Source organism: Callorhinchus milii, unplaced genomic scaffold (genome assembly GCF_018977255.1).
Source record: "Callorhinchus milii isolate IMCB2004 unplaced genomic scaffold, IMCB_Cmil_1.0 Scaffold16, whole genome shotgun sequence".
Lineage (NCBI taxonomy): Eukaryota > Metazoa > Chordata > Chondrichthyes > Chimaeriformes > Callorhinchidae > Callorhinchus > Callorhinchus milii.
Window position 1 is genome coordinate 13,163,152 of NW_024704757.1, and position 21,440 is coordinate 13,184,591.

General features: G+C 43.5%; 2 protein-coding genes across 2 annotated transcripts in view; both read left to right on the top strand.

Annotated features, from left to right (window-relative positions):
• The first annotated feature begins 541 nt into the window (after positions 1-541).
• LOC103178820 (pentraxin-4) lies at positions 542-3,575 on the top strand. The gene is made up of 3 exons (XM_007893757.2): positions 542-775; positions 1,059-1,650; positions 2,238-3,575. Exons 1-3 carry the CDS (start codon positions 635-637, stop codon positions 2,876-2,878), a joined length of 1,374 nt encoding a protein of 457 aa, XP_007891948.2. The 5' UTR covers positions 542-634; the 3' UTR covers positions 2,879-3,575.
• Positions 3,576-7,976: 4,401 nt separating this feature from the next.
• Positions 7,977-21,440, top strand: part of LOC121850277 (H(+)/Cl(-) exchange transporter 7-like) — a 14,200-nt gene continuing 736 nt past the window's right edge. Inside the window, exons 1-16 of the mRNA XM_042341176.1 lie at positions 7,977-8,168; positions 11,074-11,148; positions 11,957-12,028; positions 12,615-12,680; positions 13,292-13,424; positions 13,684-13,793; positions 14,387-14,467; positions 14,749-14,811; positions 15,229-15,312; positions 15,767-15,860; positions 16,110-16,174; positions 16,984-17,100; positions 17,525-17,579; positions 19,539-19,599; positions 20,924-21,068; positions 21,325-21,418. Coding sequence (XP_042197110.1) covers positions 8,007-8,168; positions 11,074-11,148; positions 11,957-12,028; positions 12,615-12,680; positions 13,292-13,424; positions 13,684-13,793; positions 14,387-14,467; positions 14,749-14,811; positions 15,229-15,312; positions 15,767-15,860; positions 16,110-16,174; positions 16,984-17,100; positions 17,525-17,579; positions 19,539-19,599; positions 20,924-21,068; positions 21,325-21,418 — 1,477 coding nt within the window. The 5' untranslated portion in view covers positions 7,977-8,006. The remainder of the gene's footprint in view (positions 8,169-11,073; positions 11,149-11,956; positions 12,029-12,614; positions 12,681-13,291; positions 13,425-13,683; positions 13,794-14,386; positions 14,468-14,748; positions 14,812-15,228; positions 15,313-15,766; positions 15,861-16,109; positions 16,175-16,983; positions 17,101-17,524; positions 17,580-19,538; positions 19,600-20,923; positions 21,069-21,324; positions 21,419-21,440) is intronic.

A 21,440-nucleotide genomic window follows, 5' to 3' on the forward strand; every position in this document is an offset into this window, starting at 1 on the left:
CGCTTCATTCATCGTTTCGCCAGATGATAATTGTTCCCCACAAAGGTTTCTGCATGATTCTGTTTAACTCGCTGCTCTTGCAACTAACTCAAGCAAACTCAACTCGTCACGTGTAATCCTTCAAAGGACTGATATTAAACTGACTTCCGGATGAGATGGAAGAATGAAAGAATCTAAAATGAGCATTGGAAAGAAACGTACTCCATGAGCTTGCATTTAAAAAAAAATGCGGGAAATCACGACTTATTTATAGAATAATGTGGGCAGAGTTTAAATATTTGCTATCAAATTAATTTGAATATCATTTCAATGGCTTGTTTTCTCAGCAGAACAATGAAAAATATTTTTTTTGGGGGGGAAAAAAAACATGTTAAGATATTTGAAAACCACAACCCAGGAGGCCTGCAAAGTTCATCTGTTTTAAGTTTTAAATGACAGCTTTTATTTCTGTTTTCCTCTGTAACCGAAGCTGGGAGGACACCAAGGCATCAATCATATGCGCGTTTAAAAAAAACAGTCGGCCAAATATAAAGTAGCAGTCCAACCCCAACTGTGGATTTATACACAGTGATCAGCAGCAGCAGCACATCACCTCCCGGGTAGGAATAGCAGGAGAGCACTCCCACCATCCACAATGGCTTTTTGTGGGAAGTTGCCCTACATTTTGGTCATTTGGGCTTGTCTTGATGGACTTGCCACTTTCCAGCAAGATGCTACTCCAGGTTTGGCGCAAAGGAAACCGTTTTTCGAGCGGTTTCGACGACTCGAGGAGCAGGTAGGTTCCAGCACTTAGACCTGATCTCAGACTTCGTGGAAAGTAATTTTTGTTTTCCCTGATCGATCCCTAAACTGTCTGTCTGTCTGTCTGTCGTGTCTTTCTGTCAGTTCTTTTTAAAGTCACATTAACGATTTTCAACAGATTGTGTATTAAGTTACGATTGGGCTCAAATGAACATCGGACAAGTAAACATGCTGCAAAAGTTTAGTTATTGTTAATTCTACTCTTTCTTCTTTTGAAAAAAACTAATTTGCTCCCATTTCCAATGTTACGGCCACAGTTTCGCAGATTCCAAGAGCTCAGTCTGACCCAGTTGCAAGGCATCGCTGAGAAATTCAACATCTCTTCGAATATAGAAGCACGTTTTCGGACGCTAACGGATCAATACGACAATCTCAGCGCTGTCATTGACCGGTTCCACACCAGTGAGGAAGATGACCTCAAGGGGTTGAAGATGTGGATGAAGAAATTGCAGAAGAAAAGCAAAAACATCGACCTGAAAATGTCAACTTTGGAGAAAATCTTCAACGAGCGAAGAAAGCAGGTAGCGAAACACAAGAAGGTTGAGGATTTGGTCATAGCCAACCTGACCACAGAGGCAAAGGTCCAGAGAAGTGAAATCAGTTCCCTGGTTGGTGGCAGGAACAAGCTCCAGAAGGAGATAGACACCCTGCGGGAAGAGGTGAAGGACCAAGGGATTAAAATGGCCAAGTTTGAGGAACAGATGGAAAGCACCTTGCAGAACGATGCTCTCGCAGCAAAGCCAAGCTCATCCCATTTAGTACCAGCCACATCAACACCATTGCATCTACTGAGATCCCTCAATGAGGCACCACGCAGTAGACATCGCTTCTCCAATAAAGAAGGGACAAGTATGTTGATGGGATTCCAGTAGCAATCTGAGTAGCGCGGGAAGGAAGGCGATACGGCTGTTTCATCTCAGTTGTACAAGGCAATCGTTAATTTAAGAAAAAAAAATCTTATTTTTAAACTTCTATCGCCCTGTGTTTTCCATAATGGTTTCACTGTTCGAGGTACCAAATACATGCATTTTTACTGCAGTTTTGTTGTTTTTTGGGGAGGGGGGAGTTGGTAAATGTCACCGTGATGTGCTAAAATACATTTCCAATAGATTTTGAAAAGTATGTAATACAAAATCATGAGAGCTGGAAATAATACAGAGCAGACGCGTCTAATTCAGAGGCAGTAGGAAAAGCCATTTTGGTACTAACAAGCTAATCTGAGTGCATGACAGATTATGTAATTGGATCCACAAAATGGGAAAGGTCAGAAGCAATCCAGAGCATACCAATGTCCCCCCAAAAGTGGGTTACTCAATCCATGATCGTTTGCGGGACACTGCTGTGAGCGACTGGGAAGACTTAGAAAGGAAGGGTTTGTAACAAACTGCATTCGGTTCTTTAGGGATTAAAGTTCTGTTTATTTTATTTGATTGCAGTTTGCAATGTGGATTCCATGCTGTACTTCCCCACACCATCTACTGACAACTATGTAAGGTTTGGCAAAGGCTTTTCGAGTGGGCTGTTTGAAATGACCATCTGCACTTGGCTCAATACACCTTCAGACTATTTGGGAACCATCCTATCCTATGCCACAGAGGACAACGACAACAAATTGGTGCTCCACGGCAGAAATGCAAGCAAGCAGAGCACCATACACTTTGTCATCGGAGACCCAGCTTTCCGGGAACTCCCTGTGGTGTCTCTCTTAGACGGCCGCTGGCATCACATTTGCATTATCTGGTCTTCCATTGAAGGGAAGTACTGGTATTACATTGACAGGCGTCTGACAGCAGCTGGATCCAAATTCCAGAAGGGCTACGAGATCCCAACTGGTGGGACACTGGTGGTGGGTCAGGAGCAGGATAACATGGGAGGAGGCTTTGATGAAACCGAATCCTTCGTGGGGGTTCTGGCTGGATTCACTGTTTGGAACCGCGCCTTGTCTCCGGGAGAGATCTCAAGCATCGCCACAGGAAAGACGTTACCCAGAGGCAAGATTTTAACCTTTGGTGATATTTCCACTCTGAGCGGCACTGTCCAGCATGTCAATTGTACTTGCCTCGATCGCTGCTGGTGAAAGCAACACATTGGATGGGGACTCTTTGATATTTTATTCTTTGTGCCACGATTGATTGCAATGCACACACATATTCTTTGGCAGCTTCTGCATTTTGCTAGATGGACATTTAAAGGTGCTGTGTTTAAGTCTACGGAGTTTGCATTTAATTTCAAGATCACCTTTTTTCCAAAAAGCTACACTTAGGTAACGATCCCTGATTTCGGAAGAGATTGCGAGAAAACAACACGCAAAAGATGAAAAGGGTGAAATGATTCCAACATATATATTTCTTACCTTTATAGAATATAATTTTGGAATAGTACAAAACCACAAAGACTGCAACGGGTGAAAAGACTGAAATAGTTTTGCAAGGTCGATTTTTGTGCAATGTATTGTTGTACTCATTTAATTTATGAATGACAAGTTCATAACTTTGCATATTGTTACTTAATATTAGTGATGTATTTTAGGGCTTATTTCTTGTGAAGCCTCAACTAGGCTTCCTGTGAAGTGTTCTCTTTTGCTGAGACGATGTATTAATTCCGATCGTGGCTTTTATTTTTGCTAAAAACGTTTATTCTCAGAGAGAAGCAATCTGAGCTAATTTTTGGCTAAGATACGACCAATGTCATGCGAAAACGCCCTGGATCTCACCAATTGAATTTAGAGTGCATTCTCTAGACACAAGACTCTTTACGTTACAAGCAGAATCATTCATCAAAGATCAATCAACTTGGAATTGTTCGCATGTTACAGAGGATTTATGATCTTGTCTTTAATAAAATTTGTTTTGAAATCAGAATGATAGTGTTTCTTGCGTATATCTCCAATTTGATTTGCAAGTTAAAACATCCAGAGGCTGTTTGAAACCACATTACTCTAATTTTAAACTCAGCTCATGCTTACTGTTCTCAGACTATATTTGATACATTTACAGTTTCTCTTAGATTTAATAAGATCTCTTAGTCAATAAGACATTCATATTTCTATGTTTAAATACTTCACGGAACAAAAGCATATTGATGTAGGTTCAGAACACTAAAACTGCCATCTGCTAATCATTTTTTTAAATTGATAGTTATATAAGTTGTATCCATTCAAACATTCAAATTTTCAAGACTGAGGTTTTTATTAGGTCAGGGTATCAAGGGATTTGGGGTAAAGGCGAGTATTTGGAGTTGAGATACAGATCAGCCATGATCTAACAGAATGGCAGAACAGACTGGAGGGGCTGAATGGCCTACTCCTGTTCCTGTGTTCCTAACCAATTCCCGACCGGACTGATGGAATGCTCACTTTGAATGCAAGGGAGGAAAGGATGGAAAATAATTAGGAAATTCGAGTACTTCTGTGAGATTGAAGTTTCAAGGTTCAATTCCTTTGGTAACTGTGCTGACAATTTAAAGAATGTGGCGAAATATCAAATACTACATTTGTTTATACTGCATTCATCTCAAAAAAAAGTTGAGGTGATCAGAATGGATGGTGTAAACAGCTTGCAGGAGAAGAATGACAAGATCTGGAATTACATGTGCAGTATTGTGCAAAATACTTGCGTTCTGTTATCCTAATGCATTATATACTAACAATACACACAGCTCAGGCCAGGGCTGTGGATATGGACTGGTACCTGATGTTTTTAGTAATATTTATTGTGCAGATGTAACATTTATGTTGGCCCAGTCCCCTGAGACGTTGCAACGGATAGATAAAGGAGGTACAAGGCAGAGGGATTGAGGCAGAGAATTCCAAATGTCAGGGACATAGTACATAATATTGTATATCCACACAAACGTATTCTCAATTTGCTTTTGTGAATCCTTTCACTTGCATCGTATAAATCCTGAAGAAACACACGAATTATACACTTGCCAACATGGCTCAAACTTGGGCAACTGCAAACTTAAAATAGCAACACGTGGGAAAAGATATCTATGGCCTAATTTTATGACAATAAAGGTCCCATTACATTTCCTGCACATTTAAGTCATATATGCGTTATAATTATACAACTTCTCTGCACCTGGTAATGCATGTTTTATATGTATCTACCACTTTTGTTGCACTAATCAATAAAAGTGAAAGCTTTATAACAGGAAAAGAGGGTGCGTAGACTAATATAATTTGTCAGCTCTAAAAACCTCATGATATTTACCACAAACCCATGATTCTTTAATGATGGTTACATGGTTATCGTGCTGAGAGAGATTTATCAGTACTGGACTGCAGAAGTGTGACTTGACTGTATTTTGATTTTACAAATGTAACCTAAACTTAAATTTATCGCTCCGAAAAGAAACAAAGCTGTGTGAATTTAAATGGGCTCGTGATCCATCCCTTTCTTTTTTGATCATAATACCCCCCTCTCCTCCCCCCCCCCCCCTCCCTCTTCCCCCTCCGCCCAATGTTGAGAGCTTTGCCTGGGATTTGTTTTCATATTTTAACCCATCAAGAAATCACTATTTTCAGCATACAAAACTTAAAAATATAAGAACACATCATTTAGAGTGACACTGTATTACACTAACGGATTGCTTAAATATGTATTTGCCCTGATTTGCATGGATCAACACAAATGCCACTTTGAAATGATTGATGCAATATTGCATGCGTGTGAGTACGTGTGGGGGGGGGGACTCCTGTGGGGCAAAGAATCCTGTAAAATGTCTTACATATGAAAAATAAACAGCTTCATGTTTTTTGAATGGCTTTCTTGCCTGCCTCGTTCTTTCTAATAAGTAATCATAATAACACCCAGCATTTATATTTTGTCAAGTGCTTTCCAACCTCAAAGCACTTGACAAAATGTTTGATTTGAAATGAAAGTGAATGCTGTTGTGTAGGCAAACATGGCAGCTGATTTGCACCAGCAACATCTCGTAAAATCACAGGTTAGAAAGAGTCAATGCTTGGGGACCCTCGAGTGTGTGTTGAGGGGACTGCTAGAGTAGAACCAACTTTCGAAATAATCAGCTTGGATCATTTGGAAAAAAAATTATAGGAGATTATTTGCAAAGGAGATTCACAAGGATGATCCCAGAACTGAGAGGTTATACCTATCAGGAAAGGCTGAATATGCTTGGAAGAGGAGAGTAAGGGGTGACCTGCTGACTTCCTACCAACCTGCCCGCTCCCTCCTTTCATCAGGCTCCGACCTGCTCCATGTCTCCCACCCGACCCGCCCTACCATCGGTGTCCGGGCTTTCAGCCTCTCTGCCCCCACACTCTGGATCTCCATCCCACGGTCCCTTCCCCTCGTTTCCTCCCTTGCATCCTTCAAGGCCGGTCTCAAGACCCTTCTCTTCGATCGTGCCTTTGGTCTCCCTCCCACCTCTCTGCTTTTCCTCATCCCTACCGCACTTCTCCCCCATGCTCGGGCCCCGACACCTGACTGTTCAGCGCTTTGGGACATCCTCCCGACGTGAAAGGCACTCTATAAATGTCATTTTGTTGTTGTTGTCCTTAAAATTATGAAAGATTTTGATAGGGTAGACAGAGGGAAGATGTTTCCACTTGTGGGGGAGACCAAAACCAGGGGCCTTCCATATGAAATAGTCACAAATAGATCAAACAGGAAAGTTAGAAGAAATTTCTTCCCAGAGTAGTGGGAATGTGGAACAAGCTACCACAAGGAGTTGTTGAGGCAAATAGCATAGATGTATTTAAGGGAAAGCTGGAGAGGTACATGGGGGAGAAAGGAATAGAAGGTTCTGTTTGAAGGCTTAGTTGAGGAAGGGCAGGAGGAGGCTCATGTGGAGTATAAACACCGGCATAGACCAGTTGGGCCGAATGGCCTGTTTCTGTGCTGCATATTCCAATGTATTCTAAGATCATAGGTCCGTGGTTTACTTTGAAGACTTGGAGGTCATGGTCGAGGCTGACACACAGCATTGGGGGAGCACTTCATGGTCAGAAATGTCGTCCTTTGGACGCGGTCCCGTCTATCCTGTTCATTCCAGGTGGACATTAAATATCCAGTGGCACCATTCTCAAACAGAGAAGGGAGTTTTCTCCCATTGTACGGGGCTAACAATCCCCCAATAAAATTTGTCATTCACTCCATTGGATGTCTGTGGGTCATCGCTGTGTGCAAATTGGCTGCCGCGTTTCTCCCCCCAAAAAACACATAGCCACTGCACTTCACCATAAAATCCCGCGAAGCTCTTCAAGGAGTTGCGATGCGGTCAGGCGGCGTTGCAAAAGCGCGAGGATGGATCACAAAACCCACTCCCCGATCATAACTCCTTCCACGCGGCGTAGCGCCTTATCGCGCCCGGAAAGGACGCCTCTGACAAGCGCCCCCCCACCCCCACCCCCACGCGACTCACCGCGACGTGGAGGCGGCGAGCGAGATCAGGAACGTGCCGACCCCCCCTCTCACCGCCACTCCGGCCGCGATCAGGGTCGGCGCGAAGAAGGATCGCCGCGTCCCAGCCCACGCGCCGCGCGGGGGGCGCGGGGGGGGGGGGAGTCCGCGCAAGGCGCGGTGCATTCCGCGGAGCGCCACGAAGGGGGTCTCGAAGGGGGCGATCGGGGGCCGTACCCAATGCCAGGATTATCATGAATTAATAATAATAATAATAATCCTCGCATTTGACACAGCGCTTTTCACGTCGGGAGGACGTCCCGAAGCGCTTCACAGAACACACTGCAAAGCGAATTGACTGTATATATTTGCGGGCGAAACGCGGCGGCCGATTGCGCACAGCAACGTCCCGCAGACAGTCGTGGATTGAAAATTCATTAAATATCATTACAATTCATTAAATAATATGTCAGCGGGTATTTAATAATTAAATATTAAATTAAATTAAATATTTAATTACATATTAAATATTAAATAAAAGATTTGTTATTGTTTGGGGTTTGGGAGGGAGTATTATATTAAAATATAATATAATTAAATATAAAGAGAGAGAGAGAGAGATAGATAGAGAGAGAGAGATAGAGAGAGAGAGAGAGAGTCAGACAGTTTGCCCCTCAGGGGTTACAGGGTCAGCAATGAGGTTTCGAGTTGGGAGTGATTGCGAAATGCGCGTTTGTTGGGCGGACGGACGGACGGACGGACCTGACGGGTTGGGCTTCCCGTAGAGAGTGCGCGCGCGGGGGGGAGAGGGGGAGAGGTCACGGGATCAGAGGCGGGAAGATGGCGAATGTGGCCAAGAGGGTGTCCTGGTCCAGCAAAGGGGACGAGCAGCGCGGCGGAGCGGGGGGGGAGTCCGTGCCGCTGCTCAACGGCTCCCCGACCAGAGCCCACACCCCGACACCGACCCCGACACAGGCGGATCAAACCGAACCCCCCGGACAGGTACAGCGGCGGGACCCCGACCGACCGACCAGGCCCCGGCTACTGAGATACCCCCTCCACCCACTGACACCCCCTCACACACTGACACCCCCCACACCCACTGACACCCACACCCACCCACTGACACCCCCCCCACACCCACTGACACCCCCCCCACACCCCCCCACCCACTGACACCCCCCCCCACACACACTGACACCCCCCCACACACACCCCCACCCACCACACCCCCCCACACACTGACACCCCCCCACACACACCCCCACCCACTGACACCCCCCCCACAACACCCACCCACTGACAACCCCCCCCACACCCACCACACTGACACCCCCCCACACCCACTGACACCCCCTCACACACCCCCCACCCACTGACACCCCCCACACCCACTGACACCCCCTCACACACACCCCCACCCACTGACACCCCCCACACCCCCCCACCCACTGACACCCCCCCCACACCCCCCCACCCACTGACACCCCCCCCCACACCCCCCCACCCACTGACACCCCCCCACACACCCCCCCACACACCCACTGACACCCCCACACACACTGACACCCCCCACACCCCCACCCACCACACCCACTGACACCCCCACACACTGACACCCCCCCCCACACACTGACACACCCCCACCACTGACACCCCCACACACTGACACCCCCCACACACTGACACCCCCCACACACCCACCACTGACACCCCCCACACCCACCCACACACTGACACCCCCCCACACACTGACACCCCCCCACCCACTGACACCCCCCCCCACACCCCCCACCCACTGACACCCCCCCCACACACCCCCCCACACACTGACACCCCCCCACACACTGACACCCCCCACACACCCCCCCACCCACCACACCCCCCCCACACCCACTGACACCCCCACACACTGACACCCCCCCCCACACACTGACACACCCCCACACACCCACTGACACCCCCACACACCCACACACTGACACCCCCCCCACACCCACCCACTGACACCCCCCCCACACCCACCCACTGACACCCCCCCACACACTGACACCCACTGACACCCCCCCCACCCACTGACACCCACCCATACACTGACACCCCCCCACACCCACACCCACCCACTGACACCCCCCCCCACACCCACCCACCCACTGACACCCCCCCCCACACCCACCCACCCACTGACACCCCCCCACACCCCCCACCCACTGACACCCCCCCCACCCACTGACACCCCCCCCACCCACTGACACCCCCCCCCCAGACCCACTGACACCCCCCCCCACACCCACCCACTAACACTCCCCCCACACCCACCCACTGACACCCCCCCCCCCACACCCACCCACTGACACCCCCCCCACCCACTGACACCCCCCCCACCCACTGACACCCCCCCCACCCACTGACACCCCCCCACCCACTGACACCCCCCCCACCCACTGACACCCCCCCACCCACTGACACCCCCCCCCACCCACACACTGACACCCCCCCACCACCCACTGACATCCCCCTCTCTCTCTCTAGAGAAAAAATCCAGTCTTTATTTTTAGTTTCCATATGTTTCCTCAAGCCTGGGCTCTTCTGATCACTTCTCTTTATCTGTGTCTTACAGAATAGCCTCAGACAAACCACACATTTATCTCCCTCAAACATTATCCCCATCGTTTCTGCTGGGTCCTGGACTCAAATAATTATACCTCTCAATTGTAAACCTTATTGTCCTCAATATGCATCTCTGATCTATTTTCGGTCCTTTGTCATCTCTTCAATCTCTCCTATCATTCCTTCTCTTTTGCTTGTGTTCATTCTATCCTCAAGAAAGGAGATGCCTCTTGCTTTCAGGTTCCTATTCTGTGCTTTTCAGCATAACTGTTGGACTCGCTCTTAAAATTAGTCTTCAATCAGAAAGGTGCTGATATAATTCAAGATTACCAGTACGACTTTTGGCATAGCCAATCCACAATTGAAGATATTCCCAGCTACTCCTCTCCGGAACGCTGCTCTTGAACACTTTGTGGATTCACCTGTCATTGATGAGACCTTTTAAAGCTTTTGACAGTGTCTGCAAATGAGCACTTCCCTTTTCTCAACCCTCCATATAGTACACCAGGATTGCAAGAATGTTTAACTCTTTCTATTTTCAGTCTTTACTTCCTTCGTCTAACTATCTATACTTACCTTCCACAATCCTGCGTTGACCGTTTAACTGTCTAAATCTGCAAGAAAGTCCAGGTGAAACTCTCTGCATGAGAAAGCTTATGAAATCAAGCACATAAGGGAACAATAATAATGAAATAAGATTATATACTGTTGTGAGGGGAAAAAACTTTCAAACGTGAATTGGTCAGATAGAGAAATAGACACTTGTGGAGAACAGCAAAACAGAAAAAGTTATAAAATAACAGATAGATCAACATTTGAAATAGAAACATTGCATAGGTTCATTTTTTCCCAGTCCCGGGATCCATTACTGTGAAGCGTTCTGAGACGCCGTCCAGCGTGGAGGGCGCTATATAAATCCAAGTTGTTTTTTGTGAACCTACATGAGAACCCAATAAAAAGACCAATTGGAAAAGTATTTTAATCCCTCGTGGATTGTTAGAAACAAAAATGTTGCACGCAGCCTTTCCCTGACTTCCCCCTTTTTAAATTATAATGAACTTAATCATGCAGGCAGTTACTGAGCTATAATTCTATACAAACAGTTCCTCTGTTAAGTTGTGCAACAGTTTAGGGACTCTGAACACCATTGTTAGTAAAGTTTGTTTTGAGTCCTGCTGATGTTTGCACTTCTGTCTTCGTATCTACACTGTTTTCGGTGGTGTTGGAGTCATATGTTTCTGCTTTGGTTTCCATTAACCGCAACTCATCAGATTTTTCTTTCTATTTCCTTCTCTAGTCGCCCCAAGCAAATTTCTTCCTCATCGGAAGGCTGAGCAATGTGGATTTGGATGATGATGCTACACGAGACCCGGTAATTATTTTTAAAACATTCTGAGGACCCTTGTGCTGGCAGCACTGTGTGCTGAGGATTAATTGAAGTCCTGTAGCTCAGTGGTTAGAGCAAGCGAGAGACCTGGGTTCGGTTCCCGGCAGGGCGAAATATTGGGCAAGTTTCCTTACTCTACCCGTCTTTGTTTACCTAGCAGCAAGTAGGAACTCGATTGTTAGTTGATTGATGGATCACTTTTCCGGGGGTAATAATTCCTTCAAAAAAAAATTGGTCATTTCAATCCACGATTGTCTGTGGGACACTGCTGTGCGCAATTGGTGCCGCGCTTCTTCCACAAAACATACAATCAATTCACTTTACAGTATATTCTGTGAAGTGCTTTGAGATGTCTCAAAACGTGATCAGGCGCTATATCATATACAAGGATTATTATTGTTGATTCATCTATTCATTGATCAGGAGCAGACAGTTTTCCTTCTTCCTGCCCTCTCCTGATTGTGATGTGTCATGTGGTTCAAAATGACTCTCCCTCTGCAGGTGTGGTCTCCGCTCAAGAACCAACTAACCCTTGTCAGCTCTGCTGAGACCATGCGTGTGCTTTCTGAAAAGAGGCACAAGTGAGTCAGCATCGTATAATTCCATGGTGCAGTGTTTTGAAGGACTAGTGCAATCCAGAGCAGCAGTATAAGCTGTAACAATATGTTTTTGCCTCTGCCGTTGGTTTGGCAGAGAATGTTTGGAGTCTCGAGCCACTTTAGTCATCAGGTCACAGGTTAAGAAAATGTACTCTTCTGATAGTTTTTTTTAATTTTCTGTGTTTTTCCCTTAGGATAGTGATCCACCTATTTGTGTTGCTAAGGAAATTGCTCACAATGAAAAATTGCTTTCACTTAAATATGAGGTAGGTATTTTTCTTAGAAACTCATCTAATAGTTTTAGAATATATTATGATACAGCAATATTTTGAGGATACTTCCATTTCAAGGCTGGAGGCTCAACAATGCAAACAATCTGTCAATCGTACTACCTTCCCCAAGTCTGAAGCCTAAGTTCTTTCCCGAGATTGCTAGTAACTGTTTACTGTTGTTTGGAATAGGGAAAATTGTCCTTGGCCATTTATTCAATGAACTTTGATCTGTGGTACTTATTGCCCTTGTGAATATTGTTCAGGTGGGAACCTGGGCAGTGTCCACTAAACCCCTTTGTCGTACAACAATTTTGTGATTGTAATCTGAAATGTCTGTTCTCTAAATAAAACAATTTCAGTTTATTTCAATAGTACTCCATGGATGGTATCAATCTGAAGGTTTTTAGCACATCTAAATTATGTAAAAAAGTGTTGATCTATTAACTTAAATTCTCGTTTGAAGTCTTCCACTCCCCCCAAAAGCTAAGAGTCAGAATTTTCTAAGGCTGTTTCAAACCATTATTAAAATGTGTCACTGAGAACAGATTTTATTACATTATCGTTTTAAACTGTTTTCCAGAGTCTTGACTATGATAATAGTGAAAATCAACTATTTATGGAAGAGGAGAGGAAGACGAGCAAAATGGTTAGTGCTGCTATACATAGTGCTTACTTCAGTTAACTGCTGTATTGACTTGACAAATACTCCTTAAAATCAAATACCAACAGCCAGCTCAGAGGACACTTCATTCATTTTCGGGGGATACTCTGAATTTCTGTCTCAGCAGAGGGTGAACAAGACTTCATTTATATTATCTCATTATAAAACCGAAATTGCGCATCAAATGCTGGATAGGTGGCTAACCTATTTAGCCTGTTGAACACTCAGATGCTAACATTTGGATATGCAGTGGCTAACTGGAAACATTATACCAAGGGGTAGTGAAATATACTTATTCTTGTCAGTTGTGGTATGTTCACTTTCAATGAGTGTACACTCTCAGCCCTGTGCCCCCACATATACGCAGTGAGGTTTATTGGTTTGCGTGAGTGGGTTTCCTATCACTAATGGAATACAGTACATCTTGCAGTGAGTTAGAAAGTCACCGTTGGTGGTATGTATTGTCCAATTTCAACAAATGAATTTGTTTTTAAGAAATATAGGTGTTCTTTGGCTGTTTATGCCATTCTTTACATTGCCTTGGTTGTTTTTCACATCCTGAATATTAATTATTTTTTAATTTTATTTTCATACAGGGCTTTGATGTACTTGAAATCAATCGATGGGTGGTATGTTGCTTTATTGGAATCTTTACTGGACTCATTGCCTGTTTCATTGATATTGTTATAGAAATCGTTGCAGGTATAAAGTACAAAGTCATCAAAGAAAGTATCCTTTTACATGTTCCAAGAACTGAGAAATAGTTACAACTTATGAAGGTCTCTAATGTTAACTGGTGTTTTTCATTATTCGATTATTTATTTACTTTTATTTAGATTGGTACTGTGGTATGTGCAGCTTACCAGTACTTTGCAATGTGTATATTAATACAAATTTCTCCTGTTTTCAGGGCTTTTGTGTTTAATATTTGTATTTAAATCTTTTGGCAGATGTATGTAATAGTTGATTTTCCTTAATTGCTGTGTAGATATTGATAAATCCACAGAAGGAGGTGGATTATCTATCTCACTGGTGCTCTGGGCAGCACTGAATGCTGCCTTTGTGATGTTTGGTTCTTTTATGGTTGCATTTATAGAGGTACTGAGATCTCTCTTGCTGTGCGCATTCTGTTTTTGTTAGAAAGTGTGCGCTATAAAATGTTATGCTTAAATACGACTTTGAAGTGTGCCACTGGTTATTTAGATTTTTTGCAAAAGCGTTGTAAGTTACTTTCTTGCCAACAGATTGTCTTGTCAATATAACCATTGTAGCAATTTTAAAGTAATGTATTAACAGCCATTCTGGATTTCTATTCATTTAAGTAAATGACAGGCATAATCCTTACCTTGAGTTAAATGGAACTTTATATTGTTTTGCACAGTAAATTTTGTGATTTGTGCACCATAAACTAATTTGTTCGAAGTGTGGGTTGCATTGATTATTATTATTATTATCCTGAAAAGAAAATTGCAGAAAGGGCTTATAGAATCAATGGGGTAGTGTGACACTGATGTATGAAATGCACTTTGTGTCTGTTGGGTGTGCACGGCATTACTGTAAAACCGTCATTGTGGTGCTGAATGTATTATGCTGTAAAAATGGGAGTAAAATCAAGCTAAACAATTTTGACTGATCAATAATCTTGAAGCTGGTCTGTGTGGCTGTCGTGAGTTAGTAATGTTTTGCTTTAGCCTGCAGCTGCTGGCAGTGGAATTCCCCAGATCAAATGCTACCTCAATGGAGTGAAGGTGCCACATGTGGTTCGTCTTAAAGTAAGCAATACGTTTAATCAAAATCTACTTTTAAACAGAAAAAAGCTTTTGAATCTGAACCCAAATAATTGAAGTTGGGAAGTACAGCTTTTCGGTTATGAAAGGTGCATTTCACCTGTAAAAACAAAAACTCATAGCCTCACTTAAAATACGGTATGTCAAGAAAATCTTATGTAGTTTCTCCTAGATAATGGTTTATGCAGTAGTTGTGCAGTTGTTGTTATTATTATTGATTGTGTCCTATGCATTTTGCCTTTAGTGTTACTGTTTTTATCTTGCAGACTCTGGCGGTGAAAGTATTTGGGGTGCTCTTCTCTGTGGTTGGTGGACTGGCAGTCGGGAAGGTAAGGTGCAACAGAAATATTCTACTGCCTCTCCCCTGGCTCGTTGACAGACACCACCACTGTCAAACGCTCCGGGACGCTACCCCGCGTGAAGGGCGCTATATAAATGCAAATTGTTGTTGCTGTAAAAGAAGTGAAACTTAACTAGCAGAAACATGAGCCATTTCTTCCCTCTACCCTATATTTTAGTATTGTAGACGCTCCAAAATTGGCAGCCGTATGATGGTCGCAAATGTATGATGTGACATCAAAGGCAACTTGTTTTATCTCAAGTAAAGTCTTGGCTGCTGAGCCAAAAACTGAATTCAATTACACTTAGATCTTCTGAATAACCTCAGCAACTGAATTCAGTTAGTTTTGTTGCTTAACGGCCAGTTTAATGCGTTGTGTGTTCATGTTGTTCATTTGGTCCTTCAGGAAGGTCCTATGATCCATTCTGGTGCGGTCATTGCGGCTGGTATTTCTCAAGGCAGGACCTCAACCCTAAAGAAAGATTTCAAGGTTGGTTTTAATATCGTTGCTGCCTATTTATAATCCTTCCGTGTCTGTCATGGATATGTTAAAGTGCTCTGGGACGCTACTCTGCGTGAGGGGCACTATATAAATGCCAGTTGTTGTTGCAAGGACTGCTTCATTATTAAGCATTGTTAAAGTTTATGCATGAAATAAAAATGTGGATCATTTTGAGGGTCCACTTTTCGTAGTTCACTAACATGACCAAAGAAACATCAGTTGTCGACCATTGACATTTATACTTATGGAACTGTTTAAGAGACTTCCCTCTAAATCGAGCTACACACACATACAATAAATTACAGGATGATATCAATGAATTCAAGACGAACAAGCCAAACAATGTCAAGACTGGAAGTGTTTTTTCTTATTGCTGTTTCACGTAGAGAATAGTTAAACTTTAGAAGTGGTTTCATCACCCTCTTGTGATTCTGTGTTTCAGATATTTGAGTATTTTCGCAGGGACACCGAAAAGAGGGATTTTGTGTCCGCAGGAGCGGCAGCTGGAGTTTCTGCTGCTTTTGGTGCCCCTGTAGGTAAGCAACAATGTGATTCACAGACGCTCAAGCAAAAATATTTGTAGCTAAGCCTTGCTCACAAGATAATGCGAAAGGTTTCAGGCAGGGGCTTGAAAATTGACCATTTTATACTTGGGAATAAAATTACTCTGACTTTAATTTTATCATGATATGTGGATCAATATGACCTTCATTGACAATATGCAGAGCTGTGTTGTGGCTTACTGGGGTTGCACTTGCTGTGAATATAACTTGCTTATCTTACAGGGGGTGTTCTTTTCAGCTTGGAAGAAGGAGCTTCATTCTGGAATCAGATGCTCACTTGGCGTATTGTAAGTACAGATCATTGAAAGCGAACCATTTGATTGTTGGGACGTGAATGAACCTTTTGAAGTTGCAGTTGATAAATCGACAAACCTATTTGTGGTGAATCCCAATTTTAAAAGTTCAGAGACAAAAGCAATAAGCAATGTTCAAGGAAACACACGGTGTATGTGAAGTTGAAAAGATTTTGGGTGAAAATGATTCTTGAACATATCAATTGTTGATCACTTAAATCCCAATCAGGATAACAAACAAGTTTACTGTTTTGATTTTAAAGTTGTGTAAGTGAAGCAGTGCTAGTTGATCAGCTTGCAGGCCATCTGACAGAGATACGCAGGGAATAATACATGGGGGGACAATACATTTAATCTGAAACAAAAAATGTTGTCAGTTTTCAGGAAGTCGATCATTTTATTACTCCAGTAGTGGAACCTTGACTTTCATTGCCACTCTTCTCCTCCAGTATGCCATAGGGATTTGGCTTGAGAACAGCTTGTTGGTGCATAACATCTGTTTTTTTAAAAACAATGTTTGTGGTGATACTAATCGAGAGGTATCCCAACCCAGCATTATCTTAGTTACAGTACCCTATATCCCTTAGTGGGTCTGCTCCCTTCTATGAAGGTTGAACTGAAATGGAAGAAAGAATGAGCAACAATTTTGATATGTTTCTGTAAAGCAGGGGACTTTTGGTTATTTTTAAAAACCTGCAGGTGGAGACGATGCGTTAAACAGTGAAGAATAGTGTGAGAGGAAGCACTTAACAGGAATCTGTTTTAAGATTGAGTTTGACTTTTGGCATAATTCTTCCTTGCAGTTCTTTGCTTCAATGATTTCAACATTTACTTTAAACTTTGTGCTGAGTGCCTACCGTGGCAAACCTGGTGACCTGTCCAACCCAGGTCTCATCAACTTTGGGCAGTTTCAAAGTGAGGTAAGAAAATCAAATAATGATTGATTATGGAAATCTCAACTTGGTTTGGATAATCTTCCGCGTGTGTCAGACACCCGGCTAATCCCCCAAAATATACATACCGGAAGATGATTCCATAAAACTTTTAGCACCCAGCTTTGTGTAATGGAAACTTTGCTGGTACGAAGCTGTGAATTCTTGGGGTAGAACCCTGTGAATCTGTGTTTTGTTCTTATAGAATTACTTTGATTTTTCTTCAACACACCTTGGGCAGGTGCTGAAAGCATCTGATTTTTTTTAGGCTCCTGCAGTATCACTAAGATTTAAATAATGTATCTGGAAGATATTAATGCTCTTGATTTGTTTCTCCAAACTTGTTTCCTAACTCCCACTTTGCAAAGGTCTTTGTCTTGTCAGCAACTGTATTTTTTGTTTTTTTTAACAGGCTATCCAATATAATTGGTATGAAATCCCCATATTTATATGCATGGGTGTAATTGGTACGTATTAACTTATCTTCTAGTGCAAAATTATGATGATTGTAAAATCAACAAAAGTATTAACTTGTCAACATTTTTGAAGCTTTGCAGTAGTGCTGTAAAATTGCAATCAATTGGAGGTAACACGGGAGTACTCTTATAGAATATCAAACCGAAAAGGTGAAGTGCAAATAAAGTTGTTGTGGTTTGAGATGACCTGGCCATTGCTTAAACTCTCAAGTCAATGCTTGCAATGGAAGAGGGAAGTTAAAATAAACTAAAGCTTAGGTTCATCTTTCTGTCGAATGGAAGTGGCAAAGATCATAGGGCTATTAACACTTCATCTCATCTTAAGTGAATAGCATTCCTTGTGGTCTTTCTCACACTGAACATTGAGAGAAATGAGCCATGGGTTCTCGTTTGTGGGAAGAGTACTTTAGAAGGACATTTTTCTATTTTAGATAAACAGTGCATCTACAAAATACAGTCACTAGACTTCATAGTAAATCCTGTGAAGGATTTGATCTGTCCTCTTGACCTGAAAAGCACAATATCAAAAAGAAAGGATTATTATTACTGTATTAGAAACATCTATGTGGGAGTCTTTTTAGGAACTCTTGCTTGAAAATATCACAGAAACAGCTTTGGTCAAAGTGACAAATGACATTTTGTCCATCTATGACCAGGGCTCCCTCTGCCTCCTCGTCTCCTTGACCTCTTCGCTGCCTTCGATACCGTTGACTACTCTATCCTCCTCCGCCACTTCTCCTCTCACCTCAACCTTCATGGTTCAGATCCTACCTCACACACCGCCTACACTTCATCTCCACAAACATTTTCTCCTCTATTCCTCGCAATGTCTTTTGTGGCATTCCTCAGGGCTCTGTCCTTGATCCCCTCCTCTTTAATATCTATATGCTCCCTCTTGATGACAACATTCACAGACATGGGGTCAACTTCCATATGTATGCGGATGACACCCAATTCTACCTCTGCCTCCACCCTTGATTCCAGGACCACTGCTGTCCTGACAGAATGTCTGTCAGACATCAAGTCCTGGATGAGAGCTAACTTCCTTCAGTTGAACGTCAACAAGACCGAGGCTCTCCTGATTGGCTCCTGTCAGTGCCTCCACACCTCAGGCTCTGACAGCATCACCATCCATGGATGCGCACACTACCTCACTGAGCCAGTCCGGAACCCTGGTGTCTTGTTTGACCCTCAACTATCCTTTCTACCCCACATCCGTGCCATGATCCGCTCTGCCTTCCCCCACCTCCACAACATTGGCCGGCTCTGCCACTGTCTCACACCTTAGGCCACCAAAACCCTCATACGCACATTCGTAACATCCAGGCTTGACTTCATGAACTCACTGCTTGTCAGCCTCCCCAACTTCTCTCTCCATAGGCTGCAGGTCGTCCAGAACTCTGCAACCCGTGTTCTCTCCCGCACCAGCCTCCGTGACCCTATCACTTCCATCCTTGCCCAACTCCACTGGCTTCCCATCACACAGGATACAGTTCAAGATCCTGGTCCTCATCTTCAAAGACATCATGGCCTTGCTCCCCCCTACCTCTGCAACCTCCTAACCCCCCAACAACCTGCCTGCTCCCTCCCCTCAGCGGGCTCTGGCCTGCTTCACGTCCCCCGCCTTGCCCACCCCACCATTGACGGGCGGGCCTTCTGCCACTCTGCCCCCACCCTCTGGAACTCCATCCCACAGTCCCTCCGCCTCGCCCCCTCCTTTGCCTCCTAGACCTTTCTCAAGACCTTCCTCTTCGACCATGCCTTTGATCACTCTTTTTCCTCCCCTGCCCTCCACCCTCCCCGATCCCAACCCGCAGCTTGGGTCCGAAACACTGATTGTCCAGCGCCTTGGTACGTCCTCCCGACATGAAAGACGCTATACAAATGTCATTTTGTTGTTGTAGTTGTTAATAATTCATAAGAATTTTAATCTATTATTCTGTACTTCAGGTGGTATTCTTGGTGCATTGTTTAATGGGTTAAATTACTGGCTTACGCTGTTCAGAATAAGGTAAGTGTGTGGATAGTTGCCTCTGCCAACATTTCACTTTGAAAGTGAAGTAGTCAGTAATAGTAAACTTAATCAAGAAATTTATAAATGTAATCTGTTCCAATCTAAAAGAAAGTGAGCAGTATCTGCCCATTATGCCAGACTATCCAACTTGGAGATCAGCCAGCGATGAGAGCCACAGCTGTGCATTCCCTCACTCCTCCAGTTCTGACCTAATTTCCCTGGTTGTACGTACAGGAGCTGAGACAGACCGTTAAGTCCCACATCTGACCTCCAGAAGGGTCTTGTTTTTATATCTAAATAAAAAAGCTACTTACAATGATTGAAAGCGCCAAAGGTGTTTGAGTTAAAAAGTGTGCGAAGGTCTAAATGTGCAAACTCAGTTCCTTTAAATATTTATTTACTTATTGATAGACTACTTGCTGATCTTCAGGAGAATGAGAGAAACATGTTTAAGTTATTTGACAGACGAGACAGCACAATTTCACTGTTCTTAGACCTCTCTGTGCAGGCTCAAATGTCTCCTGTTTCCAACCTAAAATTAATTTGAATCACGCTCCTATGGGTGAGGATTCAATTCATTATTTCCCTGGTCAGGATGTCCCTTTTTTTTCCTCAACATGAAATTAATTTGGGCTGCCTGAATCTAGCTGCTCATGGATGCAAAAACACATCACAAAACTACTAGTAACTCATTTCAGATTAGCTGTCGGAAAGCATGTTGTAGCCTGAGTGTGAAGTTCATGAATTTTCATTCACACATGATTGCCTAGTTGCGCAAAGTACATTATTGTGTTGATTCAGCTTCTGTGAGTCAGTGGAAAGTTATTTTCTATGTGATGCTTGTAATGATGGAGAGTGGCTCATTTAATGGACTGAAGATGTTGACCTCTTGTCTAAAGAATAAATATCAGTCACGATGCATTAACTGAAAATGTCTGATAGAAGGCGGGCAACGTGTAGTATAAAGCTCAATCAATGAGCGCCAATTTAGACAATAATAATGACCCCAACTTGTATTTACACAACACTCCTCACTCAGGGTAGCATCCCAGAACTCGTGACAGTGGAGCATGGTGGGTGGGGCAGGGATGGTGAGAAGAGAAAAGTGGGGGCAAGGTGGAGGGATTCCAGAATTTTGGGACACCTGTCCAGTGTAATTTTACCTTGCAGATAAAAGGGGAGGGAAGAGCTTGGACCAGAAATATGTGACTGTCCAGCACAGGCTTGTACTTTAATAAGAGAATGCACTTTAATACGAGATTTTTCTACATAAGTGAAAATGATAAGAGGTTAACTCTTTGCTTTTTTGGGGTCAAAAAAGGTACATTCACCATCCTTGTTTGCAAGTGATTGAGGCTACCTTGGTAGGAGCTGCGACTGCTACAGTTTCCTTTGTGATGATCTATGCAATGTATACCTATGACTGTCAGCCTATTGCAGAAGACCCTGTTAAATATCCACTCCAAGTAAGTTCTGACATCTTCTCAAGCAAGTGTTTTCCTTGCTCTGCTATGTAACATCAGAATCCATACTGTTCCATCTTCTGAAAAGTGTCATGTGTCCGTGTAATACACTATTAAAAAGATTATTTTCAAGATAAAAGTTTTAAGTATTTTGTATAATCTCTGTTCAGTGTTTTCTGTGTATATTGTGCTGTATCTATAAACACTTGTGGGTCCTTCAGAATGACAGAGTCTAACCAGGTTTTATGTATTATTTCAGCTGTTCTGCCCAGATGGCGAGTACAATGCAATGGCCACAGCATTCTTTAACACTCCTGAAAGCAGCGTGCGCAGTCTGTTTCACGATCCTTCAGGTGAGTTTGAAAGGTGTTGGTG